Source organism: Eptesicus fuscus, chromosome 13 (genome assembly GCF_027574615.1).
Source record: "Eptesicus fuscus isolate TK198812 chromosome 13, DD_ASM_mEF_20220401, whole genome shotgun sequence".
Lineage (NCBI taxonomy): Eukaryota > Metazoa > Chordata > Mammalia > Chiroptera > Vespertilionidae > Eptesicus > Eptesicus fuscus.
Window position 1 is genome coordinate 633,168 of NC_072485.1, and position 23,754 is coordinate 656,921.

The following is a 23,754-nucleotide window of genomic DNA, read 5'->3' on the forward strand; positions in this document are numbered from 1 at the left end:
GGTCACTGCCCGCCTTTCCCGCGGCTGAGCGGGTCCCCCGCCCTCTCCCGGGCTGCAGGCGGCGGCGGGGGCATCTCCGGAGCCAGTGGGCCCGAGCGGGACCCCGGCCCCCCCTGGGATCCGCCTCTGCCCGCAGCCGGAAGGTGGGAGCAGCCGCGCGGAGGCCGGCGCGGCGCCGGGAGGGTTAACGCTAACCCCTCCCCCTGACATCACGGCCGAGCGGGGAGAGGCCGGCGCTGGCGAGGAAAGAAAGAGCGAGAGGAGGCGCGCGGCTCCCTCGGCGCCCGGGCAGCTCCACATTGTGCGGATCGCGGCCGGCGGAGCGCGCACCTGGCTGGCTGTCGGCGCGCAGATCGCCCCCCCCCCGCTCCCCCGAGCCACCCGGGCTACCGGCCGCCGCGCCGCGCGCCCACCGCCTGGGCCTGAGCCCCCGCACGCCCACCCGCCGCCTGGGCCCACGCCCCACCACCACAGGGCCCCGGAGGACGCCGGCCCTGGACGCCTGCAAGCTGGCGCCGAGCGGGAGGGCGTGAGCGCGCCGGGCCCGGAACCCGCGCAGCGGAGCAGCAGGGCCGCCGCGCCGAGCCGGGGGTGGGTCCCTTCTCCTGAGCTCTGCGTGGAAGGAGAGGGCGGGACCGGCGCGGGGCGGAGAGCGAGGAGAGGGGCATGACTCGTGCAACTGGCGGCGGGCATCTGCCGAGCCTCTGAGCTGCCGGCGGCTGAGGCCTGGATTGCGCCGCGCCGAGCGCACCCCGCGCGCCCGCCCCCGGCCACCTCCGCGGCGGACCTGGATCCTCGGAGCGCGCCGGCTGGCCCTGATCGCCTTCGTCTTTCGGCCGGTTTCTGGGGCGAGGAGCGCACTCCTCGCCGGACCTCCGGGCCCCGATGGCTCCGCGGGGGCTTGCGGACGAGGCTGGACACTGGTGGGGACTCGCTCTCGGCTTGGCCGCCTTCTTCCTCCCAGGTGAGCTCTGCCTTCTTATTATTAATTTTCCCCATTCAATGCCTCCCAGCGCTGGGAGCTGGATGGCGGGCGCGTCTGGGTTGTAGGGAGTGAAAGGAACCAGGAAAGTTGGGTCAGGGTTTAGGGACGGGGAGGGCAGAGGGGGCGCGGCGGGGGTGGACGGGGAGACCCGGCAGCCGGACCGGAAGGGGGCTGGTGGGATGCAATGTCTGTGCAGCAAGAGAGCGCTCAGTCCGCCCAGTGTCCACGGAAATAAGATGTAACCGCGTCCTATTTATTAATACCCAGCCCTCAGCGGGGAGGCGGTTTGAAACACTGCTCGTTACATAAATGCAAAATAGCCGCCGTGACCGCCTCTCCGGACGGAGACCCAGCCCCGCGGACGAGGCGTCCGCCCGTCTGTCCCCAAGCTGGTGGGCTGCAGGCGGGGAGGCGGCAGGGGGCTGCTCGCTTTGTCGAGCCCCTTTGCCTGGCTGTGCGGGCGCTCCGGCGCCTCCCGCACCGCGTCGCGCCACGGCGGGCGCGTGGAGCCGGGACTGCGGCACCGACACAGGCCCCCACCTGCGGCCCCTCTCCCGGCCACGGCGGGGCTGCGCTTCCCCTCGGGGCTCCGCTCCCAGTTTGGGGGGCTCTCCCCCGAGGGGGCCGCCTCGGCTTCGTGCCGGCCAGGTGGCCGCGTGACCCACTTTCCCCGGGGTGCCCTTCCTCGAATTGCCGGCGGGCGGGCGGCCGAGGAGTTCACCGGAAGCTCGCCCCGGGGTGGCCTGCGGCGCCCCGCCAACGGGGAGGACGCGGAGGCCGGGGAGGCCGGGGGCGGAGGCCGGGACCGCCGGGGCGCTCAGTGCCGGGAATGGACTGGAAAATGCGTTTAGGAGGCTAATCCCACCGAGTCCCCGCGCCTGGACTTAACCCTTCGCGTCCCTGGGGAAGCTGCGCGCCTCCCCCGGCGGCTGGGACTCCAGCGCTGGTGGTGGGGTTCCCCAGGAGGAAACCTGACCCCCCCGCTGTGGCTGCAGGGGGCCGGGGGCGGGGGCAGGTTGGGCTGGAGCACGTGGCCGTGGCCTGAGGGTGGCAGAAGGACGGTCGGAGTAGAGATCAGCTCCCGGGGGCCAGCGTTGAGATCGCGGGCGCCGCTGACCGCCACCGAGGCGCGATTCCCGAGGGCAGAGGACTCGCCGGGCAGTTGGTTTCCAGGGCCCAGCCTGGCCGCCGACTTCGGGGCTGGGGTGCCCCCCGGGAAGGCAGGAACCCGCAGCCATTCCTGTCTGTGCCTCACCGCCGCCAGCTCCCTGCCCGAGCCTCACACATCTCCGGGAGTGGCCAGTGGTACCTAAGGCACTTGTGGAGGCGGGTGCCCCCACTCCTGGGCCTGTGGTGCTCCCTGCTAGGTGGGGGGAGGGGAGATCCCTGGACATAGAGGTGTCTGCCCATTCAGGGGCTTGATGAAGCCCCCATCACCCTCCCCCCCACCCCCCGCTTTGGAGGGAGTGAGGGGTCTTTTCTCACACTGAGCCTCCTTGGGCGCAGCCAGGAAATTCTGACCCTGGGGTGTGGGCTTCTGGACACCCTTCACCCATATCGCCCACCTGGAGTCCCGCCCCAGGAGAGCCACAGGCAGACCCGGGGCTCCAGTGGGTCTGGCACACTAGGGGCTACCCTAACCTTGGGTCCCGTAAGGGGAGGGGAGCAATTCACCCCCATGCTCCCCTCCTTTGGTTATTTCTTCCCCCAGACTTGGGGTGCCTAGTGGGTAATTCCTGCTTTGGGGGCTTGGAGGCCTGCCCTGATCCACCCAACTCAGGAAGGAGGAGCAGAGAGGGGACAGTGTCACAGGTTTGAGCAAGGACACTCCCCCACACACACCAAACATCCAGATGGAGGGTGGGACGCAGAGAAGGACCGGGGCCAGAAAAGTGCTTATCGAGCTTGTGGGCTCCGGGCTTGGTTGTCATTGTTACGGCTGCGAAGTGCCTGGACTCAACCGCTCCTGCACCCGTGCCTGGGCCCTGGCCCCGGGGCAGGCGGTGTGGACGTGCAGGGCCTGGGCCCTGGCCCCGGGGCAGGCGGTGTGGACCTGCAGGGCCTGGGCCCTGGCCCCGGGGCGGGGGGTGTGGATGTGCAGGGCCAGCCTGACACTTGGACTGCGGCTGGCCAGTCCAGACGTGGCCCCTCCGCCCCCCTCCATCACACCCAGCCCTCCTGACTGCCTGCTGCTGCTTCTCTCAGGGGACTCAGCAGCCCCGGTCGGTCTTTCCTGGGGTCTCCTGAACCTGGAGGAGTGAGGAGAGGGGGAGGGGCTCAGGGAGCCGCTGGTGGAGGGTTGGTCCCTGACTTCAAAACATCCCCAATCTGGCCACTGGAGTGTCAACACCAAAGTACATTTGCAACGGGCCAGACTTTGCCAGGCGGGGGCGGCGGGGGGGGGGGGGGGGTGGGGGGGGTGCAGTCCACCGACTGAGGGCAGTCTCCCCACAGGAGAGCCGGTGGAGCATGCGGCTCCACCCAAAGAGGGAGCCGGGAGCCGGAGGAGGCAGAGCGCCCGCCTCGGGAGCAGGTGCAGCGTTGGTGACCCACCTGTGCCGCGCCCGCCCTGATTGGCTCCCAAACCTTCTGTCTGGAAGGAAACACTGCCCAGGGTCATGCATACCCTCGGAAGGCCTTCTGGCCACAGCCGCCCCTTCTCCGCAGCCGGGCAGAGCTCGCTGTCCTGGGGCTCCTTTGAAATGCGGGGTGTCGGGGTGTCGGCTCCCTTTCCTCGCCCCATTTCTCAGTGCTGCCCGCGGCCACTGTCTGACCCAGGTGTGTGCCAGAGCCCGGGGTGATGGCCAAGTCCGGGGCCGGCGGGGCCGAGGGTGAGCCCAGCTGCGGCGCCTGATCCTGCCGTTGTTCAGCAGCTGACGAGTGTTCATTGTTCATCACAGACGAGAACACCCAAGGGAGGTGTCCGTGTCCCTTCGGTTGTTCCTGAGTGTGTCTTTCCTGGTTCATCTGGTACGTGGAACGGCTCCCACCTGGGAGAGGGCATGTGCAGGTTCACCTGTTCTGACTCTTTTAACTCGGACGTTAGTGTGCCGGCCAGGACGCACGGCAGCCGGCTGTGGGTGTAGTTGTGATGTCACCACACCGTCACCACAGTGCAGAGTGCAGAGTGCGGGCTTTGCACACTTGTGCGGCTCTCCACATTCCCTGCGTGTGGCCCTGGGGCCTGGGACAGGGCTGTCTGCACTGCTGTCTGCGGGTCCCCATGGGACAGGGTCACAGGCAAGTATACACCCTCATAGAACAGATCGCCCGTCCTCCCAGCGCGGTCAGTGAGCGACAGCCTCATGGCGATGTCTGTGTTCATGTCGGCTCAGCAAGGGTGACCCTGGGAGGAGACAGGGATGTGCCCGAGGCAGCTCCCCCGCACCCCTGTTCCCCCCCCCCCACCGCACGGGCTGCCAGGTCCTGGAGGGGCAGCAGGCCTGGGTGCGGCTTCCTCCTTGCGCTGTGCCTTTGGCTGTAGACGGGAGGGGCGGGCGGGCTGCGTGTGTCCTCGTGGAAGGTGCTTCCCTGGAGACGGACTTCTCTTCTCAGCCTCCGCGGGCTCGCCCGGCTCTCGGGATCCTGCGTGCTGGGGAGGGACCTCAGAGACAGGTTTTCAGCTACTAACTTAGCACCTTTGCTTCCTGCACGGATACTTGGAGAGAGGCACCCTCAGAGGGGGAAGGTGGTGCACTCTGGGCGTCTGAGAAGGGGGGTGCATTAGGCTTTGGTCCCCCCTGACCAGCCCTGCAGAACCGTCTGTGTCCAGCATGTGCCTGAGGCCTCCCCAGTCCATGCAGCAGACAGTGGCGCCCCCTTGTAGGAAAGGGAAGAGGGAATGAGGGACGAGGAGTGGGGAGGAGGGCTGTCCTGGAGTCCAGCACCCTGTCTGAAGTTCAGCTGCAACTGTTTCCCGCCATGGTGCCCACCCCTCTCCAGAGACCAGGCTGCAGGGCGGCAGCAGATGTGCTGGCTGGGGCAGGAGGTAACGTGAGATCTGAGCAGGGATCATCTTGCAAAGGAAGCGCCCTGCGCTGGAGAGAGCACCCCTGGCCCAGTAACTCTTTAAGCTCGGGTGCTGTTGTGCTGTTTGGAGTTGGGAGATGCAAAAGGGGGAAAATGGGAGAAAGCATGTCTTACCCAACATCACCCCGGAGCCGTTCCACAAGGAAGCAGGAGCTCAGGGGCAGGGAGACCCAAGAGACTTCCCGACAGCACAGCAGGCAGGAGGCTCTCCAGGGAACGGGTGATCCCACAGTTTATCCTGCAGCAGGGGAGGGAGCCAAGGGTATGTATTCTCAGGGGCTTCTGGCGTCTGTGCCTTCCATAGCCATCCAGGGCAGAGCAGCAGTGGCCCGAGGCCCTCGTCCAAAGGGAGCAGCAGGTAGCTCTGTTCCCCTCCCTGCGACCTGGAGATTCCCCCATGTGGCTGCCTGGCACAGTGAGACAGCCAGGTGGGGCCTGGTGCACTGGATTTGAATTCCAGCTCTGCCAATTGCTAGCTGAGTGGACTTGGTTAAGTCACTTTGTAGACCTCAGTATTCCCATCTGTAAAATGGGTTTCCATTAATGTCGATTTCAAAAGAGGTTTGTGAAGACTAGATAACAGTAATGTATGAAACGTGCTAGCACAGAACCAGGCATGTGATGAATGTGAGTGTGAGTGGCGGCTGCCCCTGTTCCCAGGCCTGTCCCCCGCGTGTCCTGCCCCCGCTGCATCAGGCAGTGGGGCAGTGCCAACTCTGCACGACCCGGAGAAAGAGCAACTCCGCTGCCTGCCCACGGCCCCTCCCTCCCCTCTCTAGCCAGGAGCTGCTTTGAGCAGGGAGCCCGCCCCTGCCCGCCCCCCCCCTGCCCCCCCCCCCCCGCCCCGGGAGTTATGGTGGAGGCTGCAGCCAGGTGGCTGGTATTGCATGGGCATCGGGTGCTGTGCAGCCTTTGTTCTGCACCCCCAGGGGCTCTCCCCAGCACCCACCTCTCCCGGGCTGCGGCCTGCTGGGCACCGCTGACCATCTGGAGTGCTCGCCGTGGCAGGAGCCTGGACTGGCAGGGGGCCTGGGACCAGCCCCTGCCTCCCCTCCAACATCCCCATTTTGGGGAGGGTGGGCCACAGAGCCCTCTCCAGCATGCCTGGTACCGGCCATGCAGTGGGCAGGTGCAGCCCCATCAGATGGCGCTTCCGCCAAGAACAGACATCTCGAGCGTTTACCTCCCGTTTCAGCCGAGCCTCTGGGTGGCCCTGGGAGAGAGGGTTCGTCCTCCCATTTCACAGAGGAGGACGGTGAGGCCACAGCTGACGGTCTCACCCGAGCGGCCACATGTGGTGCGGCCTTCCTGCTCCAGACCTCGAAGCCGAGGAGGAGGGGCGGGGGACAGACACCTCTGAGGAGGCGGGCCGGCCGGGTTCAGCCAGCCTGCCCAGTGACGTGCCTCTTGCTCCGCCAGACCCCCCCCCCGGCCCACCCCCCGCGCACACACACACACACAAGCCGGAGCATGGCAGCTCCTGGGAGAAAAGGGGGTCAATTGAGGACATGGTTGGAGGGGGACCCAGCCAGAGCTGACTGTGGGGCCCACATCCCAGGCTCACAGAATACAAGCCGCCCAACAACAGAGGGGCCAAGAGGAGGGTGTCCCCTGGGATCGGCTGAGACAGAGACAGGGCCCCTGAAGTGTGGGCGCAGAGTCCAGGCATGGCAGGCCCAGGCGGGGTGTGAGCCTGGCGCTGGGCAGAGACCAGTAGAACAGTGCCCAGAAGCACGGACGCGGAGGGGGGCGGGGGGAGTGGAGAGAGGGGAGAGGAGAAAGATGTGGCAGGTGGAGTCAGCCCCCTCTCCTGGGCCACCCCCACCCGCTCTGTTCTGTGCAGACCCCAGTTTTATTCCCGGTTTGAGGAGTCTCGTTACCAAGCCACAGACAATAAAGGCTGCCCTGCCCCTGGCCCGGCTCTCATTAGAGGACGTCGGTTCCGCGGCTGGTGGCTGGCGGCTCCACTGGGACGCAGCTGCGGGCACGGCCCGGCGGCAGGGCAGGCCAGGGCCGCGGGCACGAGGGCCCCGTAGAGAGTGTGACCATGGACTTACATGGAGTCCCGCGCCCTCCTCGCTCCCGGAATTGGAGCTTCCAGACCTAGAAGCCCGGACTCCTCTGTCCACTCAGAGCCCGAGCTCTGCTCCTGCCTGAGGCGACCAGGACACGGCGCTCCGCGGGCCAGGGCCTGGGAGTGTGCCTTCTCTGGAAGGAGCCCGCCCAGAAGCTCGGCAGGTCCCATTCCTTGGAGGAGAGTCCGGGCCTGGGAGCCAGCACGCCCGCCCCTGCCTGAGGGCCTCAGGCCCGGGGCCTGCCCTAGCCGGAGGGGGAGCCTGCCAGCCTCCCCGTGGCCTCCATCGTGGGCGTCTTTATGTTCAGAAGGGGTGGGGCCTGGACCTCCTGGGGGGCATCTTCCCTCCCCGGTAGACGCGGTCTCACCAGCTGGGAGCCTTGGCTGAGCTTCCTGGAGCTCGCCGTCCCGGAGGTGCAGGGACGCCCGCAGCACTGACGGAGCCTCGGGTTCCAGCTCGGTTCCTCCTTCTCAGCGGGTCTTAACCTCCTCTCCGCTGCGTCCTCCCCGCCCCGTTTGTCTGTCTTCCCCTGCGATCCCACATGCCTGCACCCGGCTCACGGGTGTCGCCATGAGAAAATGAGGCAAGAGCCCTGGCCGGTTTGGCTCGGTGGTTAGAGCGTCGGCCCGTGGACCGAAGGGTCCCAGGTTCGATTCTGGCCAAGGGCATGTACCTCGGTTGCAGGCTCCTCCCCGGCCCAGGCCAGGATGCGTGCGGGAGCCAACCAATCGATGTGCCTCTCACATCAATGTTTCTCTCTGTGTGCCTCCCTTCCTGCTGCTCTCCCTAAAAACCAATAGAAAAATATCCTCGGGTGAGGAATAACCAGAGAAAAAGTGAGGCGAGAGCATAGCAAAGCTCGCCCTTCTGGGAGCCTCGTCTCAGGAAGCGTAGTGCCCGTCTGGAGTAACGGGCTCGTGGCGCACATGGGGGACTTGGTCTGACCCTGAGGGCCACACAGCCCAGCCCCCAGCTTGGCACCAAGTGAGTCAGCAGAGACGGGAGCGCCCATCTGCAGCCCTGAGGCTGGCCCTGCCCGGGAGAGAGGGGCCGGAGACCTGTACTGGCCCCCGCGAGGCCTGGTCTGGAGTGGAGCCCCATGTGGGCTGGCGAGGCTGCCTCCCGGAACCCCATTCTCTGGTCCCTGGCCAGCACCCCAGGCACCCCTCCCTCACTCACAGCAGCTGTGAGCTGCCAGGGCAAAGGAGGTCGAGAAGGCACCTCCGAATCAAGCCTGGCTGCCCCTTGAGGCTCCCGCTGCGGGGGGGGGGGGGGGGGCGGGCGGGCTGGCGGCAGCGGCCTGGCCTCACTGCGCCGGCCCCTGGCTCTCAGCCCGCTCTGCCCACCTTGCTGCTTGGGCGCGCTCACCTGCGACACACTCAGCCTCAGGAGTGTCGCTGCCCTCCCTGGCTCACCTCCACTGCCCTCGCCACACGGCCAGGCCCACGGGCCACCCCTCTGCGCCCCTGCTTCCCGCCTCAGTGCCCGTTCCCACGCCTCCCCGCAGCACCCTCCCCTCAGCTCTCACATCCAGGTACCGAGGTCAAAGCCGCTGCTGGCCTGAAGCCTGTGAGCCCGGCTGGGCGACCTCTCCTCTCAGAGCCGCAGCACCGGGCGCCAGCAGTTCTGCGTCTGGCTGTGGAGCTCGCTGGGCCTGGGACGGACTTCTCCGGGCGGCAGCTCCCACAGGGCCGCGCGGACAGGGCTCGGTCCGCAGGCCGGCGCGGCGGCCTCCCTGGGCCGGGAGTGCATGCTAGGAGGCTACGCGCTTGCTTATTGGACGGTTGGTGATTATAAGAAGAACAAACTTACCGGCATGGCTCAGGGCTGAGCGTCGACCTATGGACCAGGAGGTCGAGGTTCAATTCCCGGTCAGGGCACAGGCCCGGGTTGCAGGCTCGATCCCCAGTGGGGGCGTGCAGGAGGCAGCCCATCCATGATTCTCTCTCATCATCGATGTTTCTCTCTCCCTCTCCCTTCCTCTCTGAAATCAATTAAAAAAATACATTTTTTTTAAAGAACAGAAAACCTTTACCCGGAGTTCTTGGTCACTCAGACACATACAACAGCTCTTTTCACTTCCCTAACCGTTTCCCTGGGAAGGACCCCTGTGCTTCCCCTTCTTGCAGTGGAAAAGCCAGGGAACCCAGCTCTCTCCCTCAGGGGGTAGGCTAACGCCTGGGTCAGTGCAGAGTCAGGATTCCGTCTGGAAAGCCAGGCTCCCTGTCCACGCTCAGACCCTGGCCACGCGTGGGTGGGCGGTGGGCGGACAGCCCCTGAGCCTGAGCCACAGCAGGCCTTGCCTCCAGGGGCGGCCGCCCTGTGTCGCCCTGTGTCGCCCCGTGGCTCCTTATCTCTGACCCGCCTGCTCCCCTGGCGCTGCAGACAGCCTGCTCGGCAGTCAGCGTCGTCCCTGTGCCTGCGGATGCCTCCCGAGCACCGAGAGCGTCCGGGAGCCCTGGTTCGCCTTCCAGTGCCCTGTGCCTGGAGCAGTGCTGGGGCTGCTGGAGGAAGTGTCCTCAGACGGTCACTTTCATCCCCCGAGCCTTCGGCATCACGGTGCCATTTGGGGTCCTCCCACCGCGGCACGGGGAGCCGGGCCCTGCAGATGGCCTTTCTGGGAGAGTCTGCCCGGAGCTGCCCAGCAGGCGTTCCCGGCTGCCCAGACCCCAGAGGGGCCCATGGTCAGCCAGGTGCACTGTGCCGGGCCTGTCCTAAGCTTGGAGGGTTTCGTCTCTCCTGTCCTCACCCCGAATCCCAAACGGCGGCAAGGGGGGGTTCCTCGCTGGGGACGGGGCAGGGACAGGCCTCGGCGTTCGCCTGTGCGCTGCTTTGGTCTCAGAAGGAAAGGACCGGGCCCGGGCCGCACGGGCACAGCTGGGCCCAGGGCCTGTCCCAGGAGCAGAGCAATCAGAGCCGCGCCCAGTGTCACGCCGAGCACGAGCGGGGACTCGGAGGGCCCTGCGGGTCCCCCGGGGCTCAGGCCTCACAGACTCCAGCTTCGTTAGGAGGGCAGCTCGCTGCACAGTCATCTGATCTGTTTGGAAGCCGGAGAGGCGTTCCTCCGGACCCGCTGCTGCTCTGGATTATCCACGCGCCATTAGCTGGGATCTCCGTGCAGCCCGGCCTGGACGGCAGCGCTGCGGGGTTCCGGGGCCTGGAGTGGCCCGCCCAGGCCCTGCGTGGGGGGAGGGCGCTCGGCCCACCCGAACCCACCTAACCCCAAGGACTGCCTTCGTTCACAGAGGCCCGCTCTGCCCAGAGCTTCCTGCCCGGGGTGGGGGTGGGGGTGGGGGCACTGGATGGGGTCACTCTCACCCCCTCGCTCTGCCTCCGGCCAGGCCTCCTCTGAGGGTTCGAGTCCACGGCAGAGGCTTCTGCCGAATTTCTGGTTAAAAATTGGGCGGAGGCCGGGACAGGCTGCTCCGGGAGCGGAAGAAAACCGGAGCCTTGCCCCAGGCGGCTGGGTCGTGGTTGCCCACCCCCCACCCCCCACTGTGCCGATCTCTTTGGCCTGCATCCTGCATCTCTCAGAATGATGGATGGCCCCCGCCCCTCCCCCGCCGGCCTGCTCCCAGCCTGCTCCCGAGCCACCTCCTCCTCGGCCCTTCCCAGACGGTGCTGTGTTTATGACACCCAGAGAGACAGTATCCTGGGCCTGCGAGCACCCTGATTAGCCCCACATGGATGGATGGGCCCCTGCTCTCCCCCCCCTCCCCGCCCCTGCCAGGCCCCGCCCCTCCCACCCTAGTCACCTCCCGAGACTCAGATAATGGCCTGTGTGTGGGGGGCGGGGTGTCAGTGCTGAAGGGGGTGGTAATGGAGTAGGGCAGGCACCCGCCTCTCAGTGATGTTTTGGGGAGGCTGGGAGGTCTGTGCCCCCTTCCCACCAGGGAGCTGGGGCAGGGCAGACAGTGCTGGGGGGGCAGCGTTCCCAGAGGCCAGCCCCCGCTCCCCTCTCCCCTCATCACTTCACTTCTCATCCGGTGTGCAGCATGTGCGGTCAGGGTCATTGGTGTGTTTCCTTACCGTGCTTGTATGTGCTTTGTGTGAGAGAGGTTTATGGTTTATGTGTGTGCGCGTGAGGGCTGTGCTGTGTGTGCACGGGGCCACGGGCCTGTGGGGGACGCCTGCTCCTGATTGTCTGGTCGCATCCTCTCCCCGCGGAGGCGAGGGCCCCCAGCTGTGGAGTCGGGCGAGGCAGCAGTGAGAGGACGGCACGGGGTCGGTCTCGGGTAATCGTCTGTCTATAAGGTCACAGACAACTGGTTTGACTCTTTTCCCCCCAGAAAATGGACTGCGGGCCGGGCCTGTTGGAGGCCACGGTCTCCGCCTTCTGTTACTGACACGTGCCTGTGTGTGTCCGTGCCTCTCTCTCCCAAAGGCGGATTCCCGCCACTGTGAACGGGGTGCCGCCCTGGAGGCTCCGAGAGGAAAAGAGGCGCTGCCGGGCCCGGGCCTGAGCCAGTCTGCACCCCTGGCCCCGCCAGGCCTGTGCCCGGGGCCCGGCACTGGAGAGGAGTCGGCTCCCTGGGCCGGGCTCCTGGGACGTCTCCGGGGGGTCAGCTCAGGAAGGGCCATCGGGGCTCAGCCCACAGAGAACACCCCAATGCCCAGAGGGTCACCTGGGAAGTGCCTGGTGGCCCTGGAGCCTCCTGGGCCCCCTCGTAAAAGGTAGTTGGCAGCAAAAGGAGGCCCAGGCTCAGGGGGGCGGCCGCCCTAAGGGCCTGGCCTGCCCGTGGGAAGCCCCTGGCGTGGGAGGAGCAGTTCCCCTCCTGGTCCTGGCGCTGAGGGGCGGCACAGCCCTCTGGCCTCACCCACAGGCTACCCCTGAGGGTGCCACCTCTGGATGCCCGGAGGACAGAGGCCTGGCTGGGAGGTGGAGAGGAGGAGCTGGGCCTGTGGGTGATGCTCCCCAGCCTCCGTGTGTCCACACTTAGTGCCGGGCCTAGGCAGGGCCACCTCTCCTTCCCCTCCCCAAGGGCTAGACGGCCACACCCACTCCGTCCCCGGGGGCGGGGGAGGGCCGCAGAGAGTGCCTGCCTGCCTAGAGGGGACGGTAAGTCAGAATCCCAGTGTCTCAGAATCGGCAGGGAGTCAAATCATGTAACACCCACTCACTTCTTTTTTTTCTTAATTCTCCCAAGGATATTTTTCCGTTGTTTCTGGTGGGTTTTTTTTACAGAATGGGAGAGAGGGGGAGAGAAAGAAACATTGATGTGAGAGAGATCTATCAATTGGTTGCCTCCCACAAGCACCCAACCAGGGCTGGGGATCAAGCCTGCAACCAAGGCACGTGCCCTTGACCAGAATGGAACCCGGGACTCTTGGGTCCGTAGGCCGACGCTCTATCACTGAGCCAGATCGGCTAGGGCCCCACTCACTTCTTAAAACCCACCTGGTTGCTGATCATCCAGCCTCTGCTTGATTCCCTCCCCCCCCTCCCGTGACGGAGGACTCACACCCACACGGGAGCCGTACAGTTCTGACTGCCCCGATTTCCTGGCCCGGAGCCGAAGTCTGCACCCGGAAGCTGCAGCCATCGCCCTGTCCACGCCCTTGGACTCGTGTGAGCACAGTGGGTTCACACAGGACGCCCTTCGCTCACTCAGGGGCGGCCCTGGCTCCCAGGGGCTCCCTCCCGTTCGCTCCTTCAACCACGTCTGACGCTGGCCCCTCTCGGGGGCTCTCTGCAGAAGCAGATTGTCCAGTCCCGTCTCGGCGGGGCTGCTGCAGCCTGGGCCGCCCAGGGCTCCCCACCCCAGCAGCGCCCAGGGTCCAGGAGCAGAGCGGGCAGCTGCCGCCCACGTCCCCCCTCCATCTTCCCCTCCCAGCCCTGCTGTGCTTCGGATTAACAGCAAATTGCAGTGAAAGACCCACTTACCTCCAGCGGGAGTGGGCCTAGGGTGGTGTGGGGGAGGAGGGGCCTGCGGGACGGAGCTTATTGAAAAGATTCAGGCCTGGCCGAGTGGCCCAGTGGTTGAGCGTCGACCTATGAACCAGGAGGTCATGGTTCCATTCCCAGTCAGGACACAGGTCCGGGTTGTGGGCTCCATCCCCAGTGTGGGGCGTGCAGGAGGCAGCTAATGAATGATTCTCTCTCCTCATTGATGTTTCTCTCTCTCTCCCTCTCCCTTCCTCTCTGAGATCAATAAAAATATTTAGAGAGAGAGAGACTCAGGGCCCAGGGCAGACAGCGGGGACAGTGGGCTCGGGGGCAGTGGTGTGGGGCCGAGAGCGGGATTCCTGCATCACTCCGCCCTGGAAGCCCTGGGCAGCCCCGAGACCCCCGCGAGGACGGGGGGCCAGCCGGGTGGTGTGGTCCCCTGGTGGGAGGTCCTGTGTGGGTGACCGGGCAGCCTCCCGTCGCCCCCCGGTGCTTCGGGACACAATGCAGGCGGTGGCGTGTCCCAGCGCGGGCAGGGGAGCCCAGGCACGTGGCACGGAGCGAGGCGCCCTGTCGGATGCTGGCAGGGCAGAGCCTGCCCCGCGGCCCGCATCGGACCCGGCACTGGCCACTCCCTCCCTGCAGACCCCGCGGCGGCCTGCCTCTCTCTGAGCTGTGCTAAGCCGCGGGGTTAAAGGAGCCGCTCGCTCTGGGAGAGGCTGGACTTCTTTGATCCTAAAAGTAACCCAGATGCCTCCTTCCTGAACCCCAAAGGGGATTCCTCAGGATCTGCCCCCCATGTGCCCTCACCTACTCAGCTCCGGCCCCCAAGCCCAGGAGGCGTAGCTTGGAGCCCCTTCTCCTACGTCCCCCAGGCTACTTGCTCTTTACCCCCTTCCTTGGCAGGCACGAGGGGCCCAGCAGGGTGGCATACTTCCATGCTTCCTCCTGGTACCCCCACCTCCGCTTGCCAAACCCTGAGGCTGAGCAGGGTGAGATGGGAGCTGGGGAGGTCCCTAGGATTGCCTCCAGGCCCCTCAGACCCAACAGTCACTGTCACCCCAGTCTCCTGACAAGGCTGGGAGTAGAGGTTGATATTTCAGAAAACAGGAGGGATGGGGGAGGGGGGAGGGGAGAGGGTAGGTGGGGGAAAGAGGGGAGGGTAGAGGGAGGGGATGGCACTGGAGATGAAGAGCAAGGCCAGGAGGGACAGTCTGCAGGAGCCAGGGAGGGGGACAGTCTGCAGGAGGCGGGGAGGGACAGTCTGCAGGAGGCGGCCGGCCTGGGAGTCGGGGTGAGGGGTCCAGAGGTGCTTGGATTCCCGTGATGAAAGATGAAGCCAGGAATTAGGCCCTCAAGTTCAAGGGTCCAGCTGGTTAATAATTAGCACCTGGCTCATCAGTCATTGGTGTTTCCCCTCAGTGTTCTCTCTCCCACCCTGGAGCTACTTCTAGGCTCTTCCCCAGCCTCTGACAGGAGGCCCCCCCTGCCCTGGGCCCCCTCTCCCATCGGGTTTCTGGCCTCCAGAGCCAGCCTGGCTTTTACCTCAGAGTAGAGACCTGCTCTCACTGCCCCCACCGGTGCCCTCGATGTTTCCTGCTGGGAGGCAAGCCCAGGCCCACCCAGGAGCCTCTGGTTCCTCTCCTTGGCAGTGCCAGCCGGCCCGTTACCTCACTGCCTGGCCGGGCGGGCCCTGGGCTACCCTGTGGGTAATCCCCTCCTAGCCCTTCAGCTGAGGTCAGGCAGCCCACAGGTGACGTTTGAGCTGGTGGGAGGGGAGGGGTCACCTGAGGACCAGTTGACTCCTTGCACCAAAGCAGAATTGGAGCCGCCGGCATGGCTCAGGGGCTGAGAAGGGCAGGTTTCTCCCCACCGGCCAGCTCGGGGCCACCTGGGCCAGGTCCTTCCCTGCCGGGCGGGGCTGACCTGCGCATTGGAGGACGTTTCCCCTCCCCGACTGTGCGCCACTGAAAATCGTCTTGATGAGCGCCGGCCTGTGGACCGAAGGGTCCCAGGTTCGATTCCAGTCAAGGGCAGGCTCCTCGGTTACAGGCTCCTCCCAGGCCTGGGCCCTGGTCAGGGCTCATGCAGGAGGCAGCCATTCAATGTGTCTCTCTCACATCGATATTTCTCTGTCTCTCCCTCTCCCTTCCGCTCTCTCTCAAATCCATGGGAAATGTCCTCGGTGAGGAGTAACAATAAGTGTTGGGAACCACTAGACCCTATGCTGTCATTGTGCCCAGACCCTACTTTTCCAAAAGTACCGCCCGCACTTGACTTGGGCACGTTAGGTTCCAGCCAGAGTTAGCTGTTCCCAGCTCCTCCCCGCCGGCCCTGGGCTTGGCTCCTGCCGGCTGAGCCAGACCCCAGCACATCCGCCTATGAATACCTAGTTCCTACGTAGCTCCCTCCCCCAACGCCCCGCTGTCTCCTGGGACTATGATGTCTGGTACTTTCTCCCCTCCCTTCACCCTTTGAAAGAGGGGACTCAACCTTAAAATGTCTGCAGGCTCTCGCTCGGTGCGCTGTACACAGTAGGTGCTCCATAAACGCACAGTAGACGGGTGGGAGCTGGCCGGCTCTCCCTCCTCGGCCCCTGTAAGTTCTGAGGTTCCCCTCTTTGCACACCTGTGTTCCTGGCACTTTGTTTAACCCCTGGAGCCAAGATGGGAAAGCATCTGCTGACACCTCCCTCCTGACACCGCCCAGTGTTGTCTGCAGCAAACAGAAGCCTCTTTTCCCAGCGAGTTGGCATTTACCGCGTACCTCCTGTGTGAGGTGCTGGGCATGGTGTGTGGCTTTTTGTTTTTAATCTATTTTTATTGATCTCAGAGCGGAAGGGAGAGGGAGAGAGCGTTAGAAACACCAATGATGAGAATCATGGATCAGCTGCCTCCTGCACGCCCCACACTGGGGAACGAGCCCACAACCCGGGCAGGCGGCCTGACCAGGAATCGAACCCTGACCTCCTGGTTCATAGGTCGACGCTCAACCCTGAGCCGTGCGGGCCGGGCGGATGTGTGGCTTGGCAGGCAGGGTGTTCGGTGACATTCCTGTTTGTGGGTGTCTGTGCTGGGTCAGGAGGACGCTGTTCCTTCCCACCAGGGTGTGTTCTGGGTCTCCCTTCCACCAGCTGCTCTGCACCCAGGCCCCCGGCTGAGACCAGGCTGGTCCCTCCTCCACGCCGGCTCCACCTTCCGTCCTGCCGGGCCCGCTCGTTGTCCCTGTGCTTGGCGGGCCGGCTTCGCTACCCGGCAAACGTCCACTCGGCCTTCAAGGCCCTTCCTTCTCTCATCTGCCCCCCAAATGCATCATTTCCTCCAGTACTGCTGTGTTATTATTTAACTTGCCCTGTGTCCTTGAGCTGTGATATTAGCTAACCTATCCTGTGTCCTTGAGCTGTGACATGTCCCACGTGCGTGTGTGCGTGTGTGCGCGCCTATTTGTTTATAATCGCTCCTTTCAGGCACTGGACGGATTCATAATTATTAAGTGAATGGAACTAAATGGCTTTGTTTCCCAAAGCGTTTCCTTTGTGCTGTTCTGAGTGTCTCTGATGAACAACTTCAGCTAACCCTCTGCACAGGCTCCCATGCGTTTCTGTGCATGTAAACATGCACATACTTCTACATACAGCGCTGTGTGCCCACGTGTGCATGGATGTACACACACCCATGCAGGTGTCTGTTCCCATGTTCCTGCAGATCTTTCCGTGTGCCCCCCACTGCTGCCCTTTCTAGGTGGCCCCAACCTCCAGCCCCGCGCCTGCACCGGTGAGAACTGAAGAGGTGGAGGTCAGGGTGACTGGTGGTAACTAACCCCCCACACACAAGCTTGGCTTTGTCCACCCACCTGAGACGCCTGCCCCTCCAGGATCTCCTCTGGCCCAGCCCTGCTCCGCGGGGGTGACCGAGGCCTCCTGTCCACTGCGCCCTCGGTGGGCTGGGTGGGCGGGGGTGCTGGTGGGCAGTTCTCTGTGGCCTGGCCACCTCACACCCCTTTCCGATCCATCTCTGCCCTGATTAATTGGAATTTGGCTAGTGGAGACCATCTGTTCTCTTCCAGCCTGTTTCCATGACAACCAAGTGGCTTGAGACTGAGGTTTGTGGTGAGCAAAGTGGCCTGGGGGATGCTGGGAAAAATCAGCCAAGTCCTTCCCTCACACTGCTCTGTCTGCCTCTCTGCCCTGCCCTTCCTGCTAAGCCAGGGAGTCTGGGGTCCCTCCGCATCCCTCGCCCACCCCACCCAGCCCTGCTCTCTCCCGGCTCCTCCGGCTTCCCACACGGTTCCCGCCGCCCCCATTCATAAGCTCTTACCCCTCGCAGACCGGGAGCGAGCCCTGCCCTTCTGCCCGCACCCACAGCCGGAGGGAACCCGGGGACATGCAAGCCTGTGGTTTGTGCCTAGACTTTTTTAAAAAAAATTTTTTTTATTGATTTCAGAGAGGAAGGGAGAGGAAGAGAGAGACAAACATCAATGATGAGGGAGAATCATTGATCAGCTGCCTCCTGCACGCCCTACACTAAGGATAGAGCCTGCAACCCGGGCATGTGCCCTTGATCGGAATCAAACCCGGGACCCTTCAGTCCGCAGGCCCACGCTCTATCCAGTGAACCACACCGGCTAAGGCTGTGCCTAGACTTTTGAGCTCAGCCACCCTGCCTCCCAACCACTTCCTCACCGCGTCCCGCAGCTCAGAACCTCCTTCGCAGGGATCTCTCTGTCGCTCACACCACGTTACAGATGTCAGAAATTTCAGCCCACTGTGATGGCCGATGTATTGCCCCTCCCCAGCCTGTGCCCAGGGACCTGTCCCCACAGCCGTGCCGGTGACAGGCCTGGAGTGTGGGGTCCTCTGTTCCTCCCCTGGGCCTGAGTGCTCCCTCACAGCCCCACACGAGGGACTTGGGGAGAACCTCGGTGGTCACTGGCACGAGAGATGGGGTGATCCCGGGCCCCCACTTCGGCAGGCTCCCTCGGAAAGGCCCGGACACGGTGTGAGAGGGCTGTTCTCCCGCTCCCAGGCAGTCCCCTCCCCAGGGAGCGGTTCTGCCCTCATTTCCCGTCCATGGCAAGGCCTCTTCTGTGGCTGCTGCACGTCTTCAAACCCAGGTGCACGCAGCTCGCCCGGGGTCTCACTCTCTCGGGCACGTGTGCACCACACCCCTTACCCACGGGGGCTCAGGCCTGCCAGGGCCCCCACCCCAGCCACGTCCATCCCGGGCGGGGCAGCCTCGGACGTCAGTGGTCATTGCTCAGAGCAGCCCTGCTGAACAGGGGACCCCATGTTTGGGGAGTGCTTGCTTCCATTGGGGGGTCAGCTCCCCCACGTCAGGCTACTTCACGTGCCTCTTTTTTCTCTATTGACACAATTCACTGCCATCACATTCACCCTCTAAAGTGTATGGTCAGCCCTGGCTGGTGGCTCGGTGGATAGAGCATCGGCCCACGACTGACGGGTCCCGGGTTCTATTCTGGTCAAGGGCACATACCTCGGTGGCAGGCTCGATCCCCAGCAGAAGGCAACCAATTGATGTTTCTCTCTCCCACTCTCCCCCTCCCCCCTCCCTTCCACTCCCTCTAAAAACCAATGGAAAAATGCCCTCGGGTGAGGAGTAACAACCAATGAAAATAAGCCATAAGGTGCAGTGAGCCCTGCGGTGTGTTCACAGGCCCTGCAGCCACTCCACTCCCGCGCGGACACCCCGCCCCGAGGAGGCCGGTGCCGTTTGCAGTCACTCCCCATGTCCTCCTCCCCCAGCGCCCGTGGCCAGGCATCTGCTCCGTCTGTGCGGTCAGGCGTTGCACATCGGTGCACGCATGCTCCTGCCTGCCCCGCGGCGAGAGGGCTGTGCCCGCCTCCAGGCCCTCCTCGCACCGGAGAGCTAAGGCTCAGCCCCACGCGTGCTTTTTAAACACGGCCTTTCTGCCTGGCCGCCCGGCTCAGCAGCTGAGTGGTGACCTATGAACCAGGAGGTCACGGTTCGATTCCGGTCAAGGGCACAGGCCCGAGTTGCGGGCTCGATCCCCAGTGTGGGGCGTGCAGGCGACAGCCCATCCATGATTCTCTCTCATCACTGATGTTTCTATCTCTCTCTCCCTCTCCCCTCCTCTCTGAAACCAATTAAAAAAACTAGTATACAGAATTTTATTTAAAAAGTGAAAATGAAAATGCTCTTTCTTCTCCCTCCTCCCTCTTCTCCCTCAGGGACGCCCTCGCTCTGAGGCCCAGCTCACCCTCTCTCCACTTCTCCCGTTGCCCGGGCCCCTCCTCCAGAACTCCCGTCGCTTTGGGTTTAGACTTTAAGAAACAACCAAACACGGCACTTACCACTCAGTGGTGACCCGTTTTCACATCTGGGCCCTGCTAGGCCGGGTTTGTAGAGAAAAAGGAAATCCGTACGTTTTCTCGCTCCTCTGCCTCCTGCTTCCTGCCCCCTCGTCACCTCCCCAGATGCAGCGAGCAGCGATGGGCACGTGGCGTGCGCTCAGCCAGCGATCGGTGAGCCCAGCCAGTGGGTGCCACCCGGGCGATGCAACCTGGAGAGGCCTGGGCGGGAGGTGGGCAGCCTGGCACGGCGGGGGGGGGGGGGCGGCTGGTCTGGGAGCTGCCCGCGCGCAGAGCTGAGAAACGTTGGGAGGGTGGCTCCCTCGCCCAGCCGTGCCCAGTGCCCGGAGGTCGCCGGCTGAGGGGGGTGGGAGGTTTGGAAGGGAGCAGCAGGGGTGGGAGCAGAGCAGGGAAAGCACAGCAGGAGAGAGAAAGGGGTGACCCTCAGCCAGAAAGGGGGCGTCGCGGGCACAGAAGAAGACGGCACGGCCCAGAGCCGGCGAGGGCCGGCCTGGGAGAGGGGAGGACAGAGGAGCAGGCGGGGTGCAGGCCCCAGGCCCAGGGGGCTTCAGGCGCCGAAAGGGGGCGGCCTTTTCCTGCATCTGATGAAACCTCCCGCTTTCCAGAGGGGGGCGACGTCCCTGACCACCAGCCCACACGTCAGGGCCCTGCTGTCCTTGCAGGTGGAAACGACTAGAAGGCGAATGATGGCTCCTACGGCCCTCCTCCCGCACAGCCCGGGGAGAAAGCAGGGCCCAGCCACACACTGGCTTCGTGGCTCCCCCTCGTACCCCAGGGTCCCCTCGCACACGTGTGGGGCTGAGTGTAAGCTCGGGTGACACCTGCCCTCGGGGCTGTGAGGATTGAGTGAGAGGGGCGCGGGCATTGTCCCCAGGGCCGTGGCCGTGCCTGCGTGCGGAAGCCCAGGCTGGGCCTCCGGTGTGAGGGATCCCCACGGCCCCCCTCTTCCTGTTTTTTTCTCATTTCCAAGAGATTAGACTCCCTGCTGGGGCCGTTCCATGCTGTTTATTTGAAATAAGCTTGAAAGCAATCGGTACTGATTTTAGGGGGCAGGGGACAAATGTAGCTCCGCTCCCACTCCCAGGGTGCCATGTGCAGGGGTGCCTGGCCGGGCGCCTTGGTGGGCAGCGGAGGGGGTCTGCCTCCCTGCTTCTGGCGGGTGAGGGGCTGGGAGGATGCTGGGAGGGTCCGCCTTCCCCACGGGAGACACCAGGGCCAGGGCCTCCCCCCTCGGGCTCCAGTTCCCCAGGAGGGTGCCGAGAGGGCCTCCTGCCAGCAAACAGGCGTCTGATTGCTTCTTCATGGGGATGTCAGCGCTGAGTTGTAAGGGCAGATACGATCTTCTCTGAGGGAAGTTACTGGATCTCTGTCCGAGGGAACCTGTGCCGGGAGGCGGTGGGATGCGCGGGGAGGGGAGCGCCGACCTGGCTCCCAGCTGCGAGGCTGCCGAGAGCAAGAGCTGTCTCACCTGGACGGTCCCAATGAAGGGAACCAGCCTCTCATCTTGGCACAAGGCCATGGTCTCCGCAGGGCTCCCCCGCCCCCTCCCAGCGGCCCTTTCAGGCCCAGGCTGGGGAGGCAGCTTGTGGCTGGAGAGGGTGCAGGCTGCCAGCTGTCCCACCTGAGAGGCGGGGAGGGAGAGCGAGGCCCCCAGACCTGGATGCCCAACCCCTCCGGCTCGCTCCGCACATGCCCCCCCCCCATCCTGGCCCTCGCTGCAGTGTAGCCCTCACACCCTCCAGGCCCGCTCACACCCTCCAGGCCCGCTCACACCCTCCAGGCCCGCTCACACTCTCCAGGCCCGCTCACACCCTCCAGCACTCACACCCTCCAGCACTCACACCCTCCAGCACTCACACCCTCCAGCACTCACACCCTCCAGGCCCGCTCACACTCTCCAGGCCCGCTCACACCCTCCAGCCCTCACACCCTCCAGCCCTCTCACCCTCCAGGCCCGCTCACACCCTCCAGGCCCGTTCACACTCTCCAGGCCTCATACCCTCCCACCCTCACACCCTCCAGCACTCACACCCTCCAGGCCTCACACCCTCCAGCCCTCTCACCCTCCAGCCCTCTCACCCTCCAGGCCCGCTCACTCCCTCCAGGCCTCACACCCTCCAGGCCCTCTCTCACCCTCCAGGCCCCTCTCACTTGGAGGAGCCGGGCCTCCCCACCTGCCCCTGCCTCCCTTCCTCCAGCCACACCTGCCACACTGACCAGGCGCCCGCCCCCACCTTAGGGCTGGCACCTTCCCTCCCTCTGCGGGGAATGTTCTCCCAGTAGCACGGGTGCTGTGGGGTCTGGGCTCACACGATCTCTCTGTGTGTGGCCGTCCTGCCACCCTCCATCTAAACTCAGTCCTTAGCCCGTGAATGCACACACACACGCACACACACACACACACACGCGCGCACACACACATGTGCACGCGCACACAGCCCCCTTGCTGCTGCTGGGCAGCCTGCTCTGCCCGGCGGGGCCCCTCCCACAGGCCTGCAGCCCCTATGGCTCTCAGCTGTCCCCGCAGCGTCCCAGGCCAAGTGCGCGCCCTGCTTTACATCTGAGCCACGTTCCGACAGGCGGGGGCCTGCGGGAGAATCGTGCTCCGGATGGCAGGCTTGTAGCCAGAGCTGCCCCGTTTTCCACAGATGCCCCCGGGCTGTGAGTGCCAGAACGGCCAAGCCTTCCCCAGCCTCAGCTTCCATCCCCGGTCCAGGGTGCATGCTGCCTCATCCCGAGCTCCTCACACCCACAGCTCAGGGCAGTCTGCCTCTTCCCATGCCCTGCTCCTCTGGCTCCCCTCCCACGCCCTCCCTTCCTCCTTGATACGGGCACGGGCACGGCTGATGGGGAAGCTCTGCAGCTGCCCGCCTACCTGGAGAGCCTCCTGGGAATGCCAGCCGTGTGCAGGGCCCGGCCTGCTCGCACCCACGGGGGAGAATCAGACCAGCCCTGAGCCCTCACCACGCGTCAGCGTCCTTACGAGTGGAGAGGTGAACGTGGGGAGGCCGGCGGGGGCTCTGCACCTGGAGAAACCTGGGGTCGTCTGGGAAAGATCTGAGGGGGAGGGAGACAGCCCTGCCTCGGTGCACGTGCCGGCACGCGGTGGCTCCCAGGGAACAGCCACGAGGCCTTGACAAGCCTCTGTGTCTCCCGCGCTGGGAGCCGGGCCCATGGGGGCAGGGGGGCGGGGGGCTCCCGGAGGAGCAGGCTGGCCTGGGAGCAGGGGTGGGCGCGGTGAGCACACCCGGAGGGAACCTGGCATGAGCTCCCTCGCTCACAGGGTCCTTCTGAGCCTCCCTTTCAGCTTTGAAGAGGAGCTACTTCCACAGCCATGCAGGGTGACGGGTCGGACCTGGGGTCAGACAGGGGGCAGGCTTGCTACCTGGGCCACGCGGGCTCTGGGAGAGCATCAGCCGCGGGCGAGGGTCCCGTCTGTTTGGGAAGAGGGCTGGGCCTGTTCTGCTGTGTCCCTTCTGTGCCTCCCTCGGTGCCAGTGATGTGCACGGGTCATGACTGCCCACACTCGGGCAAGTCTCAGACGCTCGGGGGACCCAGGCACAGGAGCCCTGGCCGGTGTGGCTCAGTGGATAGAGCATCGGCCTGTGGACCGAAGGGTCCCAGGTTCGATTCCAGTCAAGGGCACAAACCTCGGTTGCAGGCTCCTCCCCGGCCCAGGCCTTGGTCGGGGCACATGCAGGAGGCAATCAATCGATGTGTCTCTCTCACCTCGATGTTTCTCTCTGTCTTTCCCTCTCTCTTCCCCTCTCTCTAAAATCAGTGGAAAAATATCCTCGGGTGAGGAGTAACAACAGCAAAACAAACAGACAAACAAACGGCTGCAGGAAGCGGAGGCCCTCGGGCAGGCCGAGGTGTGGCTGCTGCCCAGGAGAGGGGGTGGGGCCGGAAGTGAAGGGTGGTCCCTCCTGCCAGGTCCCAGCTGGGCGCTGAGCGGAGATGGTGTCAGTCAGTGGGAGGCACCGTGCCACAGACAGAGGGGACTGGCAGCCGCCCCGCGGGGACCCTGTCTGCTCCAGCCCTGACTTCAAACGTCATTTTTTAAAATATATTTTTATTGATGTCAGAGAGGAAGGGAGAGGGAGGGAGAGAGAAACATCCATGATGAGAGAGAATCATTGATCGGCTGCCTCCTGCGCAGCCCACACTGGGGATGGAGCCCACAACCCGGGCAGGTGCCCCGACCAGGAATCAAACCGTGACCTCCTAGTGGTCGACAGTCAACCCCTGAGCCGGTAGGCGCCCCGAGAAACAGGGGCTTGTGGTTTGACAGCTTCATGTCTGGGTGGCTCCTGGCAGTGGCAGGCAGTGGGCACCGGCAGCCGCCAGGCGGAGGCGCGTGGATGGGGGCTGACCCTGTCTTCTGAGGGACCCTCCCACCCTCCCAGCAGCAGCTGGTCCGCAGGAGCCG

General features: G+C 64.8%; 1 protein-coding gene across 1 annotated transcript in view; it reads left to right on the forward strand.

Annotated features, from left to right (window-relative positions):
• The first annotated feature begins 265 nt into the window (after positions 1-265).
• The window catches only part of NECTIN1 (nectin cell adhesion molecule 1), a 63,642-nt gene continuing 40,153 nt past the window's right edge, over positions 266-23,754 (forward strand). Inside the window, exon 1 of the mRNA XM_008150070.3 lies at positions 266-964. Within this exon, the coding sequence (XP_008148292.1) occupies positions 886-964 (79 nt within the window). The 5' untranslated portion in view covers positions 266-885. The remainder of the gene's footprint in view (positions 965-23,754) is intronic.